Raw genomic sequence first — 20,503 nt, 5'->3', positions numbered from 1 at the left:
GTTAAAAACAAAAAATGATACAAATACCATTTTATTTAAAAAATTTTGGAGATTTAGGGTTTTTGAGTGAAAGGCTCAAAAGTGAAGTGAAAGGCTATAGAAAACAGATTCTGCTTGGCTTCAGTTGTGGGTCCTGCATATTACAGATTCACAGAATCACGTAATGGCCAAGGTTGGAAGGGACCTCTGGAGATCATCTAGTCCAACCCTCCTGCTCAAGCAGGGTCCTCTAGAGCACATTGCACAGGATCACATCCAGACGGGTTTTGAATATCTCCAGGGAAGGAGACTCCACTACCTCTCCGGGCAACCTCTTCCAGGTCTCAGTCACCCTCACAGGAAATAAGTTTTTCCTCAGGTTCAGATGGAACTTCCTGTGTTTCAGTTTGTGCCCGTTGCCTCTTGTCCTGTCACTGGGCACCACGGAGAAGAGTCGGACCCCATCCTCTCAACACCCTCCCTTCAGATATTTGGACACATTGAGGAGATCCCCTCTCAGTCTTCTCCTCTCCAGGCTGAACAGGCCCAGCTCTCTTAGCCTTTCTTCTTGGGAGACATGCTCCAGGCCTTTTAACATCTTTGTAGCCCCCAGCCTGTACTGCTGCATGGGGTTATTCCTCCCTAGGGGCAGGACCCTGCACTTGCCTTTGTGAACTTCGTGAGGTTCGTCTCTGCCCATCTCTCCGGCTTGTCCAGGTCCCCCTGAATGGCAGCACAACCCTCTGGTGTATCAGCCCCTCCCCCCAGTTTAGTATCGTCAGCAAACTTGCTGAGGGTGCACTCTGTGCCTTCATGCAGGTCACTGATGAATAAGTTGAACAAGACTGGACCCGGGACTGACCCCTGGGGGACACGGCTAGCTACAGGCCTCCAACTAGACTCTGCGCCACTGACCACAGTCCTCTGAGCTCGGCCATCCAGCCAGTTCTCAATCCACCTCACCATCCTCTCATCCAGCCCGCACTTCCTGAGCTTGCCAATGAGGATGATGGGAGATGGTGTCAAAAGCTTTGCTGAAGTCAGGGTAGACAACATCCACTGCTCTCCCCTCATCTACCCAGCCAGTCACTCCGTCATAGAAGGCTGTCAGATTGGTTAAACATGACTTTCCCTTTGGTGAATCCGTGCTGACTACTCCTGACCACCTTCTTGTCCTCCGCATGCTTAGAGATGTCACCCAGGATGAGCTAGCTGTTCCATCACCTTTTGAGGGATGGAGGTGAGGCTGACAGGCCCGTAGTTGCCTGGCTCCTCCTTCTTGCCCTTTTGGAAGACTGGGGTGACGCTGGCTCTCTTCCAGTCCTCAGGCACGTCTCCTGCTCTCCAGAACCTTTCCAAGATGATGCAGAGTGGCCTAGCAATAACATCCGCCAGCTCCCTCAGCACTCGGGGGTGCATCCCATTGGGGCCCATGGATTTGTGGATGTCAAGTTTGGACAAAAGATCTCTAACCTGATCCTCCTCCACCAAGGGAGAGTCTTCCTTTCTCTCCAGCCTTCCTCTCTTGTCCCCAGGGTCAGGAACTCCTGAGGACTGGCCTTAGCAGTCAAGACTGAAGCAAAGGTGGCATTCAATAACTCTGCCTTCTCTGTATCCTTCGTCACCAGGGCACCCGCCCCATTCAGCAGCGGGCCCCCATTTTCCCTAGTCTTCCTTTTGCTATTGATGCATTTGAGGAAGCCCTTCTTGTTGTCCTTGACATGCGTTGCCAGATTTAATTCCAAATGGGCCTTAGCCTTTCTTGTTGCATCCCTGCACACTCTGACAACGTCCCTGTATTCCTCCCAAGTGGCCTGTCCCCTTTTCCACGTTCTGTAGGCTTCCTTCTTCTGCTGCAGTTTTGCCAGGAGTTCCTTGCTCATCCATGCAGGTCTCCTGCCCGCTTTGCTGGACTTCTTACTCAGAGGGATGCACTGATCTTGAGCCTGGAGGAGGTGATGCTTGAATATTAACCAGCTTTCTTGGACCCCCCTTCCTTCTAGAGCCCTACCCCATGAGATTCCTCCAAGTAGGTCCCTGAAGAGGCCAAAGTTTGTATGAGTCAACTGAAAAGGATACAGCCTTCTGCCAGCATGAGGACTGGCTCAATTCAAATTTCTTATATTGTATATCTAGCTTAGTAACAAAAGTATAGAGAGGTGATTGGGATCTCTCTCGAGACATAACACAGAACAGGTTCCTTCTTAAGAAAGTGGGACATAATGTGTAGTTTTGGCTGTCTGTACTTGGGGCAATCATAGGGGCTCCCTTCTAAAGTAGAACTTTCTAAACTAGAACTAGGAATTGCTGTTAATGTTGCTCACTTGCTTCTTGGCTGCAGTATAAGGAAGAATTCACAGAGGTCCGTAGTCCAGGACACATACCATTCATCTGCCCCTATGTGTGGAGCCCTCACTGAGGATGTCTCCAGTTCCTGGCCTGTGGGAGAGCATTTTTCCATCAGGTCTGCTCTGTTTCCTGGTGGGGACCGTTTCCTGTGTGCTCTGGCCTTCTCATGGCCTGGCAGCTCCCGCGTGGGGCTCTGGGCATCCAGCTGGAGCCCACGGCATCACACTAAGCACTGTCATTGCTCTCCACAAGGAGAAAGTGAGGCTATCTGGAAAAGGCTCTTTCAGAAAACATGCAAACGGAGGAAAATAAGCCTAGCCTCAATCCACAAGCAGTCTTAAAGGATAATATAGGCTTCTTTTAACTCATTGATATGTCAATATTTTTATTTTAGAGGTTATGGCAAAAAGAAATAAGTTTTAATTTTAATTAAGTGTATGTTTATGCTTTACAGTAGAAAGCTGCTTGATTATCAGTGAGTGTTGCCAAACTAACAATTTAGGAATTAAAAGAAATAGCCTAGCCTTCTCTATTTTTTAGTTTCAAGCATTAGTCCCCTAGACAAAAATATGGAGATATATAAAGATAAAAACTTAGTTACAAATGTCAAAGCTATGATCATAATCTGGAAAAATAATTATACTATTTTTAATAAAAGAATCAAAGGAAATAAAATGTATTGGAAAATAACCACAGCAGGAATTTTTTCAAGAAAATAATATTGTTTTGCTACACTGAGTAAAATAATAAAATTAGAGAAAAACTAATATCAGTGAACATCTTTGCTGAATTAATAGTACTACAGCTAACATTTGCCACACCAGGAAAGCTGCTCTGGCAAGACAACACTGCGTTAGGCTTTGTCAACTGGGGTGAAGGACAACCTTCAGATGATCAGCTTGATTACTGCACAGAACTGTCTGCGGCCTCTGGGTCCTGGAGTATCATTCCTTGCTCTTCCCAAAGGGGTTTTATTTGTAAGAAACCAAAGAGTAAGTGGCTTCTTTAGTATTTGCTTTTGACATTTACAGTTCTGTTTTAGTAGTAGTAACACAATATGGTCATTTTGAAAAGAGCTACATTATATATCACATAAAATGCTGTATTTATAAACTTTTCCTTAACACCACACCTGTTTACAGGATTCAGCTAAAATAATATGTATATAGAAAGTTATCTTTTCTCTGGTCTCCTCTGTCTGTGTTTTATTGCTTCGTAACTTCAGATGTTCTTGCATTCTGTAATCAATATTTAAATAATAACAAAAATGATCAGTATTTTCTGGAAAATTTTTAAACTCCTTTTTTGATTTTGCTCCCCCCCAACATATACACACTTTTTCCTGCCAACATTCCTATTCCCTTTTTATGGAATAAGGGTTGCCTCAATAATTTGCTTTTCTTCCTCTTGCTGTGCTATGATACATGCTGTTCCAGTGAAGGATGGATGAAGCAATTCCATTTAAATAATAACAGAACGGAAGCATGATCCAGAGCTTGTATAGTGACCTTTGAAAAATAGTAGAAGCGTTTTGGTTAACATTTATTTTTTTTAATATTGTGTTTCTGTGCAACTGTGCACCATCTGCTTTGGTCAGGAAGTAGAAATATCAGAATATCATGAGCCAAGCAGCCATGTGGTATTTTTGAGTTGAACTGTAATTCTGCAGAAAAGTATGATTTCCTGTCCTGTTTCACAATCCAAAGGTTCTGAATGCTTTGAGGTTCTCTTATGCTCTGTCCTTTCTCCTACCAGAGCAAGTAACTAGTGGAGAAAGCAGAGTTCACCTACATACTGGCATTACAGCATTTTCTGAAAAACAAAATTCTCCTTTTAGGGCAATTTCTAATTTTATTTGGGTGGCTAGAGCAATATGCTTTACAGATTTTACAGCTATTTTTTTTTTGTCACTAGACATTTCAGAAAGCACAAACTCATCATCAACATATACTTTAGTTATCTGGGTTTGCTTGTGACTGCCCCCACGTGCAATGTCAAAGCGTGGAGTGTATTCCCTGACACCCAGCTCTCCAACAGAAAGATTTTTCAGAGTGAGTGAACGTTACATTGCAGTGAGTTCTGCACCCTTCCAAGGGACAATTTAAGAGGTGCATTCCCTCAGTGCTCATGAGCACGCCAGCGTTTTGTGCGTTGCGGTACTTCTGATGGAACAGCAGGCTCTTCGTGGCTTCCTGCTGCGCTGAAGCGTGCACTCTGCCTCTCCGTGTGGTTCCCACGGCCCATACTGAAAATCTGTTCTGGCATTCGCAGTGATCCAACTTGCCCCCAGCTGCTGCTCAGCGAGCAGTGAAAAATAGTGCAGACGGCGCCCTCTTTACACAGCAAGGAAAACTGCATACGAAAGCTTGAACTTAGAAAAGTAGCTATAGGTGCAAACGAAGTATGATACATCAAAAATCTACTGGGTCTCAGAGGAACTGTGTGTAGTAGAGGACAACTAGAAAAAATCCGCAGCATTTCATCAAGTTGTTCCCAGTCTCCTCTCACCCTAACACTTAGGTAGTTCCTGTGTAGGAAACACCGGCTGGCATGGGGAACCAGTAAGGAGGGCAAGATTTGTTAGCAAGAGTGGCAGAGACAGTCCTTCTACCCCAGTCAGAAACTACTTGTGCTTGGAGATTACTTGGTTATCAATAAAGGAGCAAGAAGCAGGCTTTAATATGCAAAACACCATAGTTTCATTGCAGTGAATATCATCAGGTTAAGATCAATCGCATCTCTTCATCCCTGCCAGATTAGCAAATGTGTTTCCAGAAGTGATGTGCATCATCACTTGCTTTGCTGACCATGTAACTGTAGGGATGAAAATGTGAGCTTTTAAGATTCGGACTGAACATTTTTCATTATCTCTGACAGCTATTCTTAAAGTAACTTCAGTAACTCCAGCAAACGTGAAAGGTAGGCACTTCTTTTCCTTCTGATAGTTTAAAAAAGAAATGAAAATATTTTTTTTATTAATTGGTATTTATAATTTAATTGATTTTTATATATTTATTTATATTCACTTCATTTATTTAGTTGCCATTGATTTCAGCCCCAGCGTGATTTAGCAGAACCTATGGGATACTTATGGCACCCCAGGACGACATCCCATAACTAAATGCATTGATAAACAGATCATTCCGTCTTTGCTCCTTCTTTCACATGCTACAGTCCATGAGGGGACTGACATAGAGGCACCAAGGTAGATTTTTAAGAGAACTCTCATTCTGAAAAAGCATGGGAGACTATCTGCATCTTAATGGTCATATCTTCTTCGCCTATGGTCCTACCCTTGCCCTAACAGAACGATGGAAGAAGGCAGGGAGATGCTGAGGTTATACCCCATTGTCTTCATAAATGGTTCTAGAATCGTAAATGTAAATGAGGGGAAAATTAGACAAATAATTTTTGTTAGTCTTCATATTTATTTATGGCTATAGTGGACCCACTTTTACTTGCATTGTATTTATTTACAGATGCCAAAGAGGACAAGCCACATGGTCACAGCACAATTTGGATGCTACTTGCTCTGGTCCTCTTTATTTTAGTAGGAATGAGCTTCATGGTTTATTTCCTATTCAAGATCAAAAAACAAAGTGAAACTCAGAGAGAGGTGAGGCAGTGCAGCACACTGCTAGAATACAGCAATGCTCTAACTGGAGTGGGCGATAAAAGTGATTCTACCCACGACAAAGGAAAAAGTGAACACAGTGTTGTCTAATGTGACAGTTACACTACGTACTTAAACTTAAAAATAACCTAACTACAACAAATGAAATCCTAGTAAAAGTTACATGCACCTAACACATACTGTACATATTAAAAGTAACAATTATTTCTTTGGTAGGGGATAAGTGCTATTGCTCTATGCTGTTTAAGAAATATTTACAGGACTAAGACTCAGGGTACTGTATAGGATAGCTAATTAAGCATGTCGAGCAAATAGGAGACCTAGTGAGAGTTTAAACTCACAATGTACAGATTAATGCTCTAGTGTTCTCACTTTTTAGACATCTGTGCCACCGTCACGTACAGAATCAAGTACAGATATATAGTGAACATTCTGCAAAGCACACAGCTCCAAAGCCCGCACTTTCAGCATATGTCACACTCAAATACAAAAAGTGCATCCTGTTACTTCAGTCAAATGGTGTTTGAAGTATCTAGAGATTTACAAGAATTGTTCTTCCCCATTATTGCCCCTGTATTACACTCTTTCTTGCTCAAAGTTTGGATGCATAGTATGCAAAATTATCTTAAAGATAATATTATATGTCAATTGAAAAAGCTTCCTTGTCATAATATTATAGCTATAAGTTAAATGTAAATAACTGTCCTTTATTGATGGCTTCAGCTTGGATCTCGCAAAAGAAGTAAATGTTGCAAAGCACTTGGTCATATTCTATGACTTTGAATATTTGTATCAATTATGGAAATGAAAATATATAAATAAAGGATCTATATGTTACATAATACTTCAGTACTGATGAATTAGCGTACAGAGATGTTAAACAGCTGGTGATCAAATGAGTCATTTATCTTAAGAGAGATAACAGGAGGAAACACAGAAACTTGAACATGGCATCTGACTAAAAAGAAACATAAATAAAATATAAAATAAAATGAGTGTCAAATAAAGCTGAAATAATCCTTTCTCATTTTTACTTCACTTGGCTGTTCATTTCTGGATGCCTCCTCCCCATCCTCCAGCTCTCTGATAACTGGACTAACAACTGCACCCTGTATCAATGCTGCAAATGAGGTGGCATGGGCCAGTATGGCAGTGGGGCAAAAAAAATGTGTCTTGTTATGTGCTGCTTTACAGGTTTTCTGGACTGATTCAGCTTTCTATAAATGCTATGCTGTCTATGCTAAACTGGAAAAAAAATCTCAAGGACCCATGGAAAAAAAAGACTCTAAAAAGTGCGTAAGAACTGCCCAGGAGAGGTCATTGGGAAGAAGAGACTCACATGCTCTTGGATTGCTGGCTTGTAGATATTACGTTCAAATAAAAATATCGCATAGGATAAGGAAGGAAGGGCCTTCTGTTCTCAGGCAGTTTTCACTCACGTTCCTCTTGATCCTATGCCTTTTTGTTTTCCTTCATGTGTGTTATAACACATACATGTGCTTGTCCTTTTTTAAAAAACTGACACTGCGTTGGGTCCACTGCTGTCTGGTGGCTAAAAAATAAGCCAAGGTAAATGAAAGGTGTAAACAGGTGATGAAGAAAACGTATCTTATATATAACAAATAATATAATTATTTATAATTTTCATAGTTCATATAATTATTTTTAGCAGATGATGGAGGAGAAATAACAGAGACTTTCATTGCCTGTTAGATTCTGGAATCAAGCCTATTTTTTTGCTTAGCTCAGGGTGGGGGCCGCGGTGCGGGGAGGGGTAAGAATATTTTGAATTGGTAATATAGCTCTGAAGACCCAATAATTCTATAAATGGCTTTCTTATCTCAGATCAATTTATGTTTTACCCTTGCAGAATATCTTGTGAGATTAGGTTTCATAATAAAGGTATGGAAAATGAGGGAAAATTCTCAAGGCAATTTCTGCTGAATATCTTTGCCCCCTTTCCTGCAAAACATGTAAGGTTTTTTGAAACATCATAGCTGAAGCAGATTTCCACTTAAAAAAAAGTGGGAAGATCATCATAAAGATCATCTGTAATGTGTGAGGATATTCCTCTTTGCTTTTCTCAGTTACACATGGTGCAAAATAAGATTTCTTTACATATTAAAATTTATTCATTTATTACTTTGTGGATTAAATAGTTTTGAAGGGCATTTTTTCAATATGCTTTGTTGTTGAAATCACCTGTTAAAAGAAAGATTTATTTTTAACCACTGAATGACTATTTTATATTCATTCTCCTGAGATAAAATTACATGTAATTATGGCACACTAGTTTTACCAGTTGATAAACTAGAGAAGATAAAAGCCAGGTGTATATATAGTGACCAGCTTATGAAATTAAATTGTCCTGTCTGTTAATTTTTCACACTGCTATAGCAGATACTACTTGGTGCACCTTTTGTAGCAGTGAAAATCCTCTGGTCAAGTAATTTGCATTTTTTTTCTTCTGAATTTCCTAGGTATGTATGTATGTATGAGATTTAATGCATATCTATTATATTCTGTGCACTCCCTGATGTTTTGACTTTAGGTGCTGTCACTTGACAATCCCAGAACTGAACCACCAATTAAACTTAAAAATGTTTCAGTAGAATGATGTTGAGCTGTTCAAACTTTGTCACTTGCATTAGAATGGAAGGAAACTTTGCTTTCAGACACAAAGTTTGAATATTATAATTATTTATAGATTTCAAAGTACCACATGTGACAGGATATTTCCTTATTTAGAGCCCAGCATTTTTGCTTTCAACTAAAGCTCTCCAAAACTGAGGAAGACATAGCACCCACTAGTTCCAAAAGGATTTTTATTGCAACAACTAATTTTGGTTCATCCGTTTGTGAAAAAGAAGAAAGGAACGAAACACTCAAAATGACTTTTTCTACATTCTTAGTTTTCCTCTTTTTCATTCATACTGCTTTTCAGACACTGGGTGAGTCTTTGTTCTTTATCCTCTGCAAAAGTGGATGTGAAAGTCAGCATTTTTGTTCCCTTGTTCGTTCTCAGGCGCTTTAAGATTTTCCTGCTGGTTGACCATTCTGCATTTCATATTTACCCTAATTGGAGTAATTTATAGAAGCTTAAAGAAGATGTAGATACAGAGTTATTGGTTCACTTTCAGAGAGAGGGGAAGAATCAGGATAGGGCAAATCAGGGAATCAGAAATCAGGAGAGAGTGATGTATGGCAGTAGAGATTTCCCTTAGGATACTATTTAATTACTGGTTAAGCCTGTTCTGTGAAAGAGATGCTCTTTGCAGCATGCTCCGTACTGCTTGTCCGTATGATGTGATTGTGGTTATGAAAAAAAGAAAAAGAGTAAAGAATAAAATAGATTGTTGTATGTGTATCTCCTACCCTTAGGATGAGGTTGTGATAGATGAGATGGAGCTTGTGGATCAATGTGAGATGTCATACTGTGGCTGAGCAGATGCCAGTGAAAATTTTTTAAAAATCACGGAATCAAGAATGGCCCAAGAATAATCACTAGAGCCTTTAGAGTATGGATGTGAGGCACAGCTAAGGCTCTAAAGTTGACCAGGAACTCTACAGACGGATCATGGCTGGCCCTCCCTTTTGATGTTAGGATGGTGTTAAGGTTAAAGGACATCTTTCCTGTATCCTTCATTATTTTTGTGGAGGAGATAGGTACTAATCGTAGCTTCTGAAGGCAGATACTGTTTCCTATGAGCTGTGCCGGTAGCCATTGGAAAGAGCACCTTCAGAGCTGGGTCTGTGCTCTGCTCTGCAAGCTGCAACCCAAATGAAGGCACACATTAGTCAAACTGTGAACCTCACTGTTCCCTCACAGTTGCTTTTATTAGACCCAATAATATTCTGAAAGACTGAAATTAGGGGCAATACACTCAGCACTTAATTAGCAAGCAGTAAGAACTAAACGATCCAACAAGATTTAAAACTTACTGTCTAAATGGACAAGGAGAGAAAAAAATTATGCATTATTTCCAAATTTAGATTTGAAGAACTGAAACTTGCATAGATTTACTAAGCTGGTCAAAATTACACAGAACCATTTTTGGTAGCGCTACATGTTAAATCCAGATATCTGAAATCCTGGGTCCCATGTCCAGAGACTTGGTTACAAGAACTATTTTTCCTGTCACAATTTCATTAATCTGAATTTCTCAGACTCTTTCTACTGTGTTCACTGTTCAACAGAGAATATGTCCTAACATCCAACCCTTATCTTAGGAATTTATTTTAGTGTTTGGAACTATACTTCTTTGTGGTCTCACAGTCCCTTATGCGTTTATTCTCTGGGTAAGGATATGGGGTGATGCTGCACTATGTATTCACAGATGGGAAGTCGAAGCTGAAGTGCAGAAACTTGCCCTCCATTCTCACAGGTCCGATAATGTTCAACTATAGTCCGAATCTCACTCCCTCTTGAGCCAAAGTCAGTGGGAGCTCTACATTATTCAACATTTTGAAAAGCAGGCAGTTCTGTTCATAGACCAATGCCCAGCACTGAACGAACAGCTTTACACACCAGCAGGAGTAAAGCTGCATTAATGTGCAATCCTTCTCAGCAGGACTGACTTGTCTTCTTTTGAGTGCTATATTAAGCTGTCTATAAAACTTTAGATGTGTTAGTTAGCTTGTTTAGCATTAGCATATCTCTTTTTCCTTAGGAAGACACTGGCATACAGAGACTTACCAATAATACTTTTACCCCCAAATGTTCCCTGATGTTGGTTCTTGTGAGAATTTGTTTGGGGTTTGATTATATAAATTATACTCACTCCTTTTGAAAGATGCACTAATGAGAAGATACCGGAACAGGGCATGATAACAACTTATTGTTTAATAGTTTTTCGTCTTAAAAAATAAATAACAGAACATGACAAGTACTGAAGGAGAAAGGGTCTTCTGAAGGAGAAGGCTCACTCATTACTTGTTTTAAGCTCACGTGCAATCCAGTGGAGACATATATAAGACAAGCAAAATGTAGTGTATAAAGTAATGTTAAATTTTGAATATTCAGTGCAGTCTTTTGAAAACTTTCTTAGAAGAAATATATATTTCAGGAGGGATTTGGAAAAAGAAAATCCATGATATTTATGAAAATTCCATTATCCTGATGACATTTTTTGAAACTATATCGTAATATATTTTGTGTGCTATTATCTTCTGAATTGTATTTATAATAGCCACACCGATTTTTCCTTTCCAGAAGGAAATAAAACTCTTGAAAATGCAGTCTGCTCCTTGTGAAAGTCATTCAGACCTATAGTCTCCTGATACGAGTATAAAGATCAGCAACGCAACACATCTCTCTGCTTACAAGCCCCCCTCCACCATTTTTTTCAGCATTAGTACATTAATTCTGACTATTTTGTTTTACAGGCAATGAAATCTTTTTAATATACAATGAGGACAGTAAGCACTGTATAATTGCTAAGAGTTCTCATGCAGTCACAACAGCTGCTTGCCAAAAAAACAGTGTGTTACAAAAATTCAAGTGGGTATCTGATCACCAGGTGATGAGTGTGGCATTTGCGCAATGTTTGGGAGTGCCCTCTAAGCAAGACCAGGCCAAAATTTCTTTATACCCTTGCAACAAGAAAAGCGAGTTCCAAAAATGGGACTGCAGAAATGCGACCTTGGCAATCCCAGGGGAAGATTTGTTTCTCAGTGCTGGCAAAAGAAAAGAAGACAATATTGTGCTGGACACAGAATCAGGAACAATGAATAAATGGAAGATCTATGAAACCATGGGTGACTTGTGTTCTGAAGGCCATGAAGGTAAAGTCCGAAGATTAATCTTGGTAGTCTCTTGTACTCGTTTGCCATCATGGCTGGGGCCCTTTGATTTCTGTTTCCCTTAGTCTAACTTCAGCTGTTCCCCTTGACCCAATGGTGGGTTGGAGGATGGTTAGTTCATATACTCAGGCCTTCATTCCTCCATCCTGAAGATACAAAGGTGCTTTGCTTCAGAGAGAATGTAGTATGTTGAAAAAAAATCGCAATTCTTACATTTTCCTTTGAAACAAAGGCAGATCTAGGCTATTTTTAATCGTTACCTTTAAGCTAAGTGCTTTAGCCTATTTAGCTGATGAATATGTGCAAGTATAATTGTATTATCATTGTTGGATGAAAGGCAACAGCCTTCAACTTTAATGCCCCATAGCCCCAAATGTAAGGAAGTAATTCCAAGAACAAGGCCATTCAGTTCCTCTATGAGAACTCAGATGCAAAAAAAAAAAAAAGCATTTAAAAATTAAATCAATGATCTTTTTCATGAATGACTGAAAGTTAAGCCACGGGAAGAACAAAATAGTGCTATTTAGAGAAAACTATTTCTAAACATACGAGGCGAAAAACACTACACTTTTCTTCTAATTCTTGACTATTACATAAAATTGCTCTATTTCTAGCTGCTATAGCTGGTGATACCATATGGAAACGGTAAATTACAAGATTTACCTTGAATTTCCTTGGATAACTCTGCTAGTGACAGTGGGTCACCAGTTACCATGAATGTAACATTTTCTCCAGTTACTTCTAAGGAGTGTACAAATATGTAGACAATTGGGTCTCCCACACTCCTGTGTCTGTGTTCGCATTTCTGTTTTGTCCCCTCAGATCTGTTTACACTGCTAGGAAATGCCAATGGAGCGCCGTGCACCTTCCCTTTCAAGCTGAGTGGTAAATGGTACGCGGAGTGCACAAACGCTGGCAGGTCGGATGGCTTGCTCTGGTGTGCAACAACCCCTGACTTCGACTCAGACCATATGTATGGGCTCTGTCCATCTGACAGTAAGTCCTGAATGCTGCTATAGATGCTCTAACAAAATATTGTTCGATTAATACATCAATATTGAGATGCTGCTGCTAGTATTAGCAGGGAAAGCCCTTGCAATGATTTTTTTTACACAAAAATGTGTCTTTACCAAGCCATAATATTCCTTACATAGGAAACAAAAAAAGTTTCCCCTATTGAGTCTCCAGTCAAACTAAAAGTTGCCTGGGTTGTCCATCAGAAGGTCACAGCCAGGAAAAGGCCACTAGACTTTAAATGTGACTGCAGTCAGCATAAAGTCATCTGAAAAGCAAGATGCTACTCTAATCTCCCTGCCTCATTGCTATTTCTGGTAAGAGTTGTGTATCCTTTTCTACCTATGCAAATCCCTGTTCTAGATCACAAAACTGGCCTATACCCTGCGGGAGAATATAGTTTGTCTTCTGAAAGGGATAAAAGAAGGAGAAGATTGGCTCAAAGGTCTTACTGGAATAGCGGTATAATTAGCCTTTCCCTTGTAATGTTTCCCAAAGAGCATATGGCTTTCCATCATCCTGCTTCACGCTGTACTGAAAGCCACCAGATAAATGTATGTGCACCTGAGGGCAGAATGAAGGACACCAAAGTCTGGTGTGACTGAAGATAATGAAAAAGCTATCTCAGATCTAATTTTTCAGTGATGTGCCATAGAATCACATTTGTTGTTTTCGGAAGAGCACAACTCTAGAAAACCAAGTACAGTTCACTATCCAATTTGCCATCAGTGTCTTTTCAACTGACACTGCTGAAAATCATTTCCTGGTGCAATAATGCATACAATAGTTTTAATAAAATCCCTTGTTATGTAAACAGGAAAATCAGAAATATCTGGCATTATATAACTGCTGGGACACTACCACTAGGCTCACTGGGTCTACAAATAAAAAAGAATGTTAAAAATTTGAAGGGAGCCAGCAACAAAGGAACAAAAGAAAAACCCTGGAAAATACCTCTTTTAATGAACGGTTTAAGGAATCCTATTTCTTTCCCTTAACGAAAGACAAAGTTAAGGGAAATCATAATCACAGCTTATAAGCACATGCCCAGGAAATGGTTTTGCTAACAGAGAATTCCCAGAAGACAATTTCTAAGCGCCAGTGACTAAAAACCCATTCAGATAAGGCCTTTGAGCTGATGAACAGGATTTCAAAGTAGATGATGACTGAGGTGCCATTTTGTTTATTGATCTCTTTGTGCTATTTTTTTCATCTGAAAATTATCAGATTTGATAGGGGAAACAAAATAAAGGATGAAAGCCCACCTTTGTTAATGCCAGTGGAAATCCCTCTTTGACTTAACAAAGAGCACACAAAGGGAAAATTTGGGGTAGGGCTGGGGCTTTTTTGCTCCAGAACAACGTGATTTCACGAATAAGCTTTTAGTTAAACTCTATCATAACATTTTGCCTAAGTTGTTTATAACGGACTGCAATATTGCATCTCCCTTCCCTCACGCAGACAGTGGCAATGGCAGATTTTGGACTACAGATCCTTTGACAGGAACCTGCTACCAGACAAACTTCCAGGCAGCTCTCACATGGCACCAAGCAAGGAAGAGCTGCCAGCAGCAGAATGCAGAATTATTAAGCGTCACAGAGATACATGAACAAATGTATCTGAGAGGTGAACTAGCAAATGAGACTCAGTAAAGACTGCACTTTTTTGACTGCTTACAAACATTTCAGTGCTTTAATCATATGACAGTAAATAGCTTATGTAACAATAATATTTGTACTGCTAGAGAAATGTCACAAGTACTGTAAATTAAGCTTTTGTAAGTGAGTTGTGGAATTATCATTTGAAATTGTGATTATTATTTTCAGAAAGCCAGTGAAGAATTTCCAGCTAATCAAGCAAAAGTTGGATCAGGTGCAAAAAACATTAACACATCAGTCTTAGAAAGGGACCTTACCAAAAAAAAAAAAGCCATTATAATTGCCTACTGTTCAGTACTTCACTTTTCTATTAAGAAATCAGTGTCCGTTATGCAGAACTCACGCAATAGACAGATTTTTTTTCAGATATCATACAAATTTTATACAAGATTTAAGACTTTGCGTACATATGGAAAGGCTCTGTAGAATGAAGCCACTGTATTAATTGCATCAAACTTACAGCTAACCTGTAATACAGATATTAACAAAAGCAATTCATTGTTTCAGTTTTCAATGCCTATTACTTACATACAACTGTAAAATAGCATTACACTGGGATAAACTAATATGCAAACTAATCTTTTGCCGTTCTGTACCCTCCAACTACAGAATGAACTCTCTGAGTTTATTATTAGTAAATATGGATTCTGTGCTGAAATTTGGAAGTCCCTAAGCAGACATTCATTTACCTTCTGCAAACTTTGAAAATGTAGAACATTTTATCATAAACATCATAAAGTTTAAATTCTTTTGATTACCTAGATTTGATTGACAGCAAGAGATCCTCTCTCTGGATTGGGCTTAACAGTTTGAATCTCAACAGCGGCTGGCAATGGAGCGGTGGCTTTCCTTTCAGATACTTAAGCTGGGCTCCAGGTAGTAACCATTTTTTTAACAGTTTTACAGATGACTCTTTCCTGCCAGAATGTTGAATGTTAATTACAGAACTGCAGTATTTGCCATAAACATATGGAAACGGGGTTCCTATGAGACACACTGCTGGTATGAGGTGAAAAAGCTAAGCTTTTCTTCAGTGAGTTAGATAAACCTATATCCTATCTGAAGTAGTTTCTGAAGATCCCAAGTAGAGTTATTTCGTTCCAGCAAGCCGCTGAAAGCTGCTGGACCAGAATGTGACATAGAAGAGAAAGAGCTACCCGGCAATTGCACAGCAGAAAGGTGGTGATTTGTTTTTGCACGTTGTGATTTGCCTTCTATCTTCCAGCGGATTTGCCTTATATTTAAAGAATTCCATTTAATTATTTTTGCAATCTAATAAACAGAGCTCTAGAAACTAGAAGCCTTTTAGTATGCTCCCATAAAGAGCAAGCTGACCTCGACAGGCTTTGACCAGCCTGAATTCCCATCATTTCCTACCTAACTGTTAGACAACGTACCCAAAGATTAGTGACATTTCCCTTTTGTCTCCTATTTTTAACAAATGATGCTTGTTCACTAAGCCTCGTTTAGCTCTAAAATGCAGAGCTAGAATTCAAAGTTTTGCAGTTTTTGAAACCTCTTTTTATGATTAGCAGCTGATGATTTTTCTTCTAAAGAAAGAACTCTCTTCTCTCTTCACATGGCTGTAAAATTCCTTGTCTGAATACAAATCATATTAAGAAAAGATGTTGTGGTACTGCATTCCTGCCCAGATACATTATCCTCTGATTTCATAAACGCAAATGAGAGCTGGAAGTTCATTATTAAGTTGTCCTATTAGCCCAAATGGGTCCTAACTGGAAGTAATGTATAAAACAAGATTCTCATGAGCTGTGAAGCTGTTACCTTTGATTCCTTAGAGCCCTCTGTCCCGTATCTCTACCAGGCACCCCTTCAATGTCTGGACTCAAGTCCAGCATATATTGATTGGGCAAAAACATCGGTTGTGCCATGACTGGTTGTGAGCAGCATACGTCCTTAATGGACACATAGCTGGCCCCTATGTACATGCTGATCAAGCAGCTGAGGGCAAGAGAATTGAGCCTTTCCCTTGGGTGGCTCTAAACTTAATCTCTCTTCTGTACAAGCTGACAATTTCCACAAAACTCGTCTTATTTTTGAAATAGCAATCGTGAAATTAATTATGGCAGAAAGTGTGAGTTATGCAATAAGCATCTAAAGAAATATTATTGTTTTGATGGCTATTTTTAAATAACATTTCCTTAACTCCAATAGAAAAATAGCACTGACAATGAAGTGATGAGTTCATAATTGAAGCATGAAAGGGCCGGAAATAAATTGTTCTTTTAACTGCTGATATAAAACCTGTGTTACATAAAAACGATTTTGTTTTCATTCTATGAAGGAAGCCCTTCTCCTGAGCCTGAAAAACTTTGTGCAGTACTAAATCCCAGAAGAGGTGCTCAATGGGAAAACCAGCAGTGCGAACAAAAAATTGGCTATATCTGTAAAAAGGTAAACTCCACACGGGATCCTTTCTTTCCTCCCTCAGGTAGGTCAAACAAACAAGTCTTATAATGAAGTTAGAATTTGTGTCGCTGACATGAACTGTCACAGTTATTACCAAAATTAAAAAAGGCATTTTCACTCTTTTTTCTACTTTACTGAGTGGCGCAGAACAGAATGTGCTGTTACTTCGTTAATAAGTATGTTTAAACACCAGAAATGTTCCTGGAACCCAGAGACAAGATCAGTAATTTTTATTTCATGACATTTTTCAGGAAAACAGAGGCAATGATCTAAGCCACAGACTATTCCAAAAGTGTCTTGAACTGCACTTCCCAGAATAAAAGAAAATAAAGTTAGAGATGCTTCACCCTTCCTGTAGTGTATGCTAATGAAAAAGCAGAAAGATTGCACGTACAGGCTTAAACCACCTTTTCAGGGAGTTGCAGATAACCTCAAGGTTGCAAAAAGAATTTCCCTCAGGCCACTTTTCAAATACAGAAACAAGCTCTTTGCCTCTGGTGATTTATTTGATGAGATTTATCATGGAAAGCTATGTCCCCAGAGGATTACTTGCGCTGCAGTAGTAAGACATCTATGAAATATACAAAACATACTGGATGTGGTATGTTGTCTGAAAACATTATACATGGAAGTTTAAAATATTCCTCTGCCAAAAGTGAATGTTTCACACGAGTGAAGCCCAGTTACTACTGGCTGCATTATTTTCCCCTTTTTTAAACACAATATTATATTCCATAAAAGCAAGTAGACTACAATGTTCTTATACATATGTAGAATGAATAGAAGAGCTGTCTATTTAAAATTGCTCTATTTTCATTCCAATTAACAAATTGCTTAATTTCAAATGTAATTGCAGTTATTTTAGACTTCACTTTAAATTATTTTAAAGCTTGAAGCATTTATTTATCTTGAGGGGGCGCACAGCCTGTTGCATGCCCAGAAGGATGGTTGCCCTATGCAGATCACTGTTACGTGGTTCACAGAGAACCCAGAGCATGGAAAGAAGCTTTGATTTCCTGCAAAGAGAGCAATGGCAGCCTGGCCAGTATTCACAACACTGAAGAGCATGGCTTTATACTGTCTCAGCTTGGGTACAGTAAGTACTTCTATGGAGCAATGTTTGGTGTAAATGGAAAATTATACCATTAGAAAACTTACAGGATTTTTAAAAAGCTCGTTGGTTATTTGATATGACTTTTGACAGGGAAGCCCACAGAAAAATAGATAAAAAAGCAGGAGGAATCATTAGTACTCTCTCTTCATTGCTGTTTCTCATTGCAAGAAATCACTTAAAGGAAGCCCCAGCCCCAGTTACAGCAGTATGTAGGCTGGTGTTTATCCTCCTCAGACACTTTGTAGCTGTAGATAATAAAGTCCACATAATGGACTTTAACTGATAAAGCTGAACAATTTCATTTCCTGCTGGTATCTCCGTTTTAACTTCTTGAAAAGAATATGAACTAGATCTTAAAATAGACTCCACTGTCATTTAACCTAGACGAATTTGTATTGTAACATAGCTGTTTCAGCTGATCTCTGTTAAGTCTTGCTCTGTTACAACTGAGGCACTAAACAGGTGAATTTCTCTTCCTAGAAGCTACTGATGAGCTGTGGATTGGTCTGAATGACCTCAACACTCAAATGTATTTTGAATGGAGCGATGGGACTCCTGTCACATATACCAGATGGTTGCGTGGAGAACCAAGCCATGCAACCAATGGGCAAGAAGATTGTGCTATTATGGCAGGAAAGGTAAAAATCACACCATAGTCATACATTATTATAACATTTGATTTTTTTCCCCATTTTTAGTTAATTCAGGACTGCAGATTAGAAACAAATCGGGGAGCAGTGTCTATTCACTCAGGGAGATGGTTGTTACAGAGATAACTGGATAAATTCATACCTGATTGTGAATGTACACTATGTATTAGGCAATCCTTAACAGTCTGCCTCTGACAATTAGTCCAGCCTAACATAACCTGGCCTTTATGCACAAATTCTTGGAATTCATTCCAAAAATAAGCATCTTTATTTTCTCTTTGAAGCACTATTGTAAAAAAGGAATCAATAATGTTTGCAAATGAGACAGATCGCATCTGACTGTTTTTCCCCTCTTCCCAAACTGCATCTAGGATGGGTACTGGGCAGACAGTGCCTGTGATAGAAAGTTAGGTTACATCTGCAGAAGACAGGCACTGCAAGGAGTTTCTGGGACAGTGAAGACTGATCCTGCCTGCCAGAAGGTAAGGATAAAGGGTAACTAAGTATTTAGGTAACAAAAATGCATTGTCCTCACAATCTCCACTTGACATTGAAACTGTCCTTTTACTTTTTCCTTACAACTGTGATTGCAAATCAAATTCATGCTGATAATTTTCAGGAGATACATTATGTTTCCTCATTTAAAATAAAGGTATTTTGAAAATTTTTTAGTTGAGTCAGCCCCATTATCTCTCAGAACTGTCTTCAGATGAGGCTGAAGCCTTGTGAGGTTTTTTTGCTTGTTATATTGTTCTACTACTTATATCATTATCTAAGATACAGAAGAGAGTGGGCTGGATTCTAGACTACGTGACATGATGCAAGACGATGCCAAATCTCAGTAATAAAAATGAAGCCAAAACCAAATCAATCAAATTGTTTTAATGAATGAAATTATTCTCACAACAAGTGGTTTGTATTTCTACTGTTTTTTAGCTTCCTTTTTTCCCTCCTTTTACTTTTCTATTTACTGTTGTTCAATATTTAATAACATTTCCCATGACCGTATACAGGAAACAGAGCAGAGGCACATTGCCCTAGCTGGAACAAGGCAGAACCAAACCACATAGATGATTTTCTACCTTTCCTGGGTGCATCAAGCATATCTTAGGCTGGTATAAAAGGGGAAAGTGACCTGGAATTCAATTGCAATTTTAAGGGTGTTGCTTTTCAAGAGTTTGCATGGTAAACAGTCACATTAGGAAATTTGAGTCAGTATCTCACTATAACACAGACTACTCTAGTCAGTTCTGAGCAAGGAAGTATTTTATTTATTTGTTTCTCCATTCTATGTGCCTCACATTTTTTAATCAGTTAAAACTTATCAGTTGTTAGTTGTCAAAAGAGATGGATTTATATGCATTAAATCTCTCTCTTTCTGGATGCTTACTAAGCTCAATTACCACTGGTCCACTGGATTTCAAATTAATGCATTACTGCATTATGTTGTATAAACAATATGATGATTCAAAAGTATACACTGAAATTCAAGTACTATAACACATGCTGTTATAAATGCAAGTGTGCACCACATGTTCTTCTTTACAGGGCTGGGAAAGACATGGTTTTTACTGCTATCTAGTTGGGCATACCTCTGTAACATTTCTGGAGGCAAAGAAAGCCTGTGAAAGGAGCAATGCTTATTTAACAAGCGTAGGAGACAGGTACGAAGAGCTGTAAAAGAGCTTTTGATAGACTATGCTTGGAATTTTAAAAAGCAGTTGAGAACTTTTTAGAAAATAGTATTAAATCAGGAATACGAAATGTCTTTCTTCAGGAAAAAACATTCAGAAAATATAGTATGTCTTTTCTAACTCACTGTATCTTATATCTTCCTGTTTTCCCCTACTCTACTCCAAAAGAAAAGGCCATA

The 20,503-nt window shown here is 39.0% G+C and overlaps 2 protein-coding genes across 2 annotated transcripts in view; both read left to right on the top strand.

The window, feature by feature from the left end:
* Positions 1-6,838, top strand: part of LOC104143279 (macrophage mannose receptor 1) — a 33,929-nt gene extending 27,091 nt beyond the window's left edge. The window contains exons 24-26 of the mRNA XM_068931583.1: positions 3,153-3,320; positions 5,206-5,247; positions 5,808-6,838. Coding sequence (XP_068787684.1) covers positions 3,153-3,320; positions 5,206-5,247; positions 5,808-6,052 — 455 coding nt within the window. The 3' untranslated portion in view covers positions 6,053-6,838. The remainder of the gene's footprint in view (positions 1-3,152; positions 3,321-5,205; positions 5,248-5,807) is intronic.
* Positions 6,839-7,108: 270 nt separating this feature from the next.
* LOC104143278 (macrophage mannose receptor 1) overlaps positions 7,109-20,503 on the top strand; it is a 34,020-nt gene continuing 20,625 nt past the window's right edge. Inside the window, exons 1-11 of the mRNA XM_009673686.2 lie at positions 7,109-7,258; positions 8,739-8,913; positions 11,348-11,746; positions 12,587-12,760; positions 14,240-14,404; positions 15,199-15,312; positions 16,742-16,888; positions 17,780-17,962; positions 18,461-18,618; positions 19,002-19,112; positions 20,179-20,294. Of these exons, the coding sequence (XP_009671981.2) occupies positions 7,109-7,258; positions 8,739-8,913; positions 11,348-11,746; positions 12,587-12,760; positions 14,240-14,404; positions 15,199-15,312; positions 16,742-16,888; positions 17,780-17,962; positions 18,461-18,618; positions 19,002-19,112; positions 20,179-20,294 (1,892 nt within the window). The remainder of the gene's footprint in view (positions 7,259-8,738; positions 8,914-11,347; positions 11,747-12,586; positions 12,761-14,239; positions 14,405-15,198; positions 15,313-16,741; positions 16,889-17,779; positions 17,963-18,460; positions 18,619-19,001; positions 19,113-20,178; positions 20,295-20,503) is intronic.

This window comes from Struthio camelus, chromosome 2 (genome assembly GCF_040807025.1).
Source record: "Struthio camelus isolate bStrCam1 chromosome 2, bStrCam1.hap1, whole genome shotgun sequence".
Classification (NCBI taxonomy): domain Eukaryota; kingdom Metazoa; phylum Chordata; class Aves; order Struthioniformes; family Struthionidae; genus Struthio; species Struthio camelus.
Note: the sequence above shows the minus strand (reverse complement) of the source record. Positions and strands in the feature narration are given on the sequence as shown.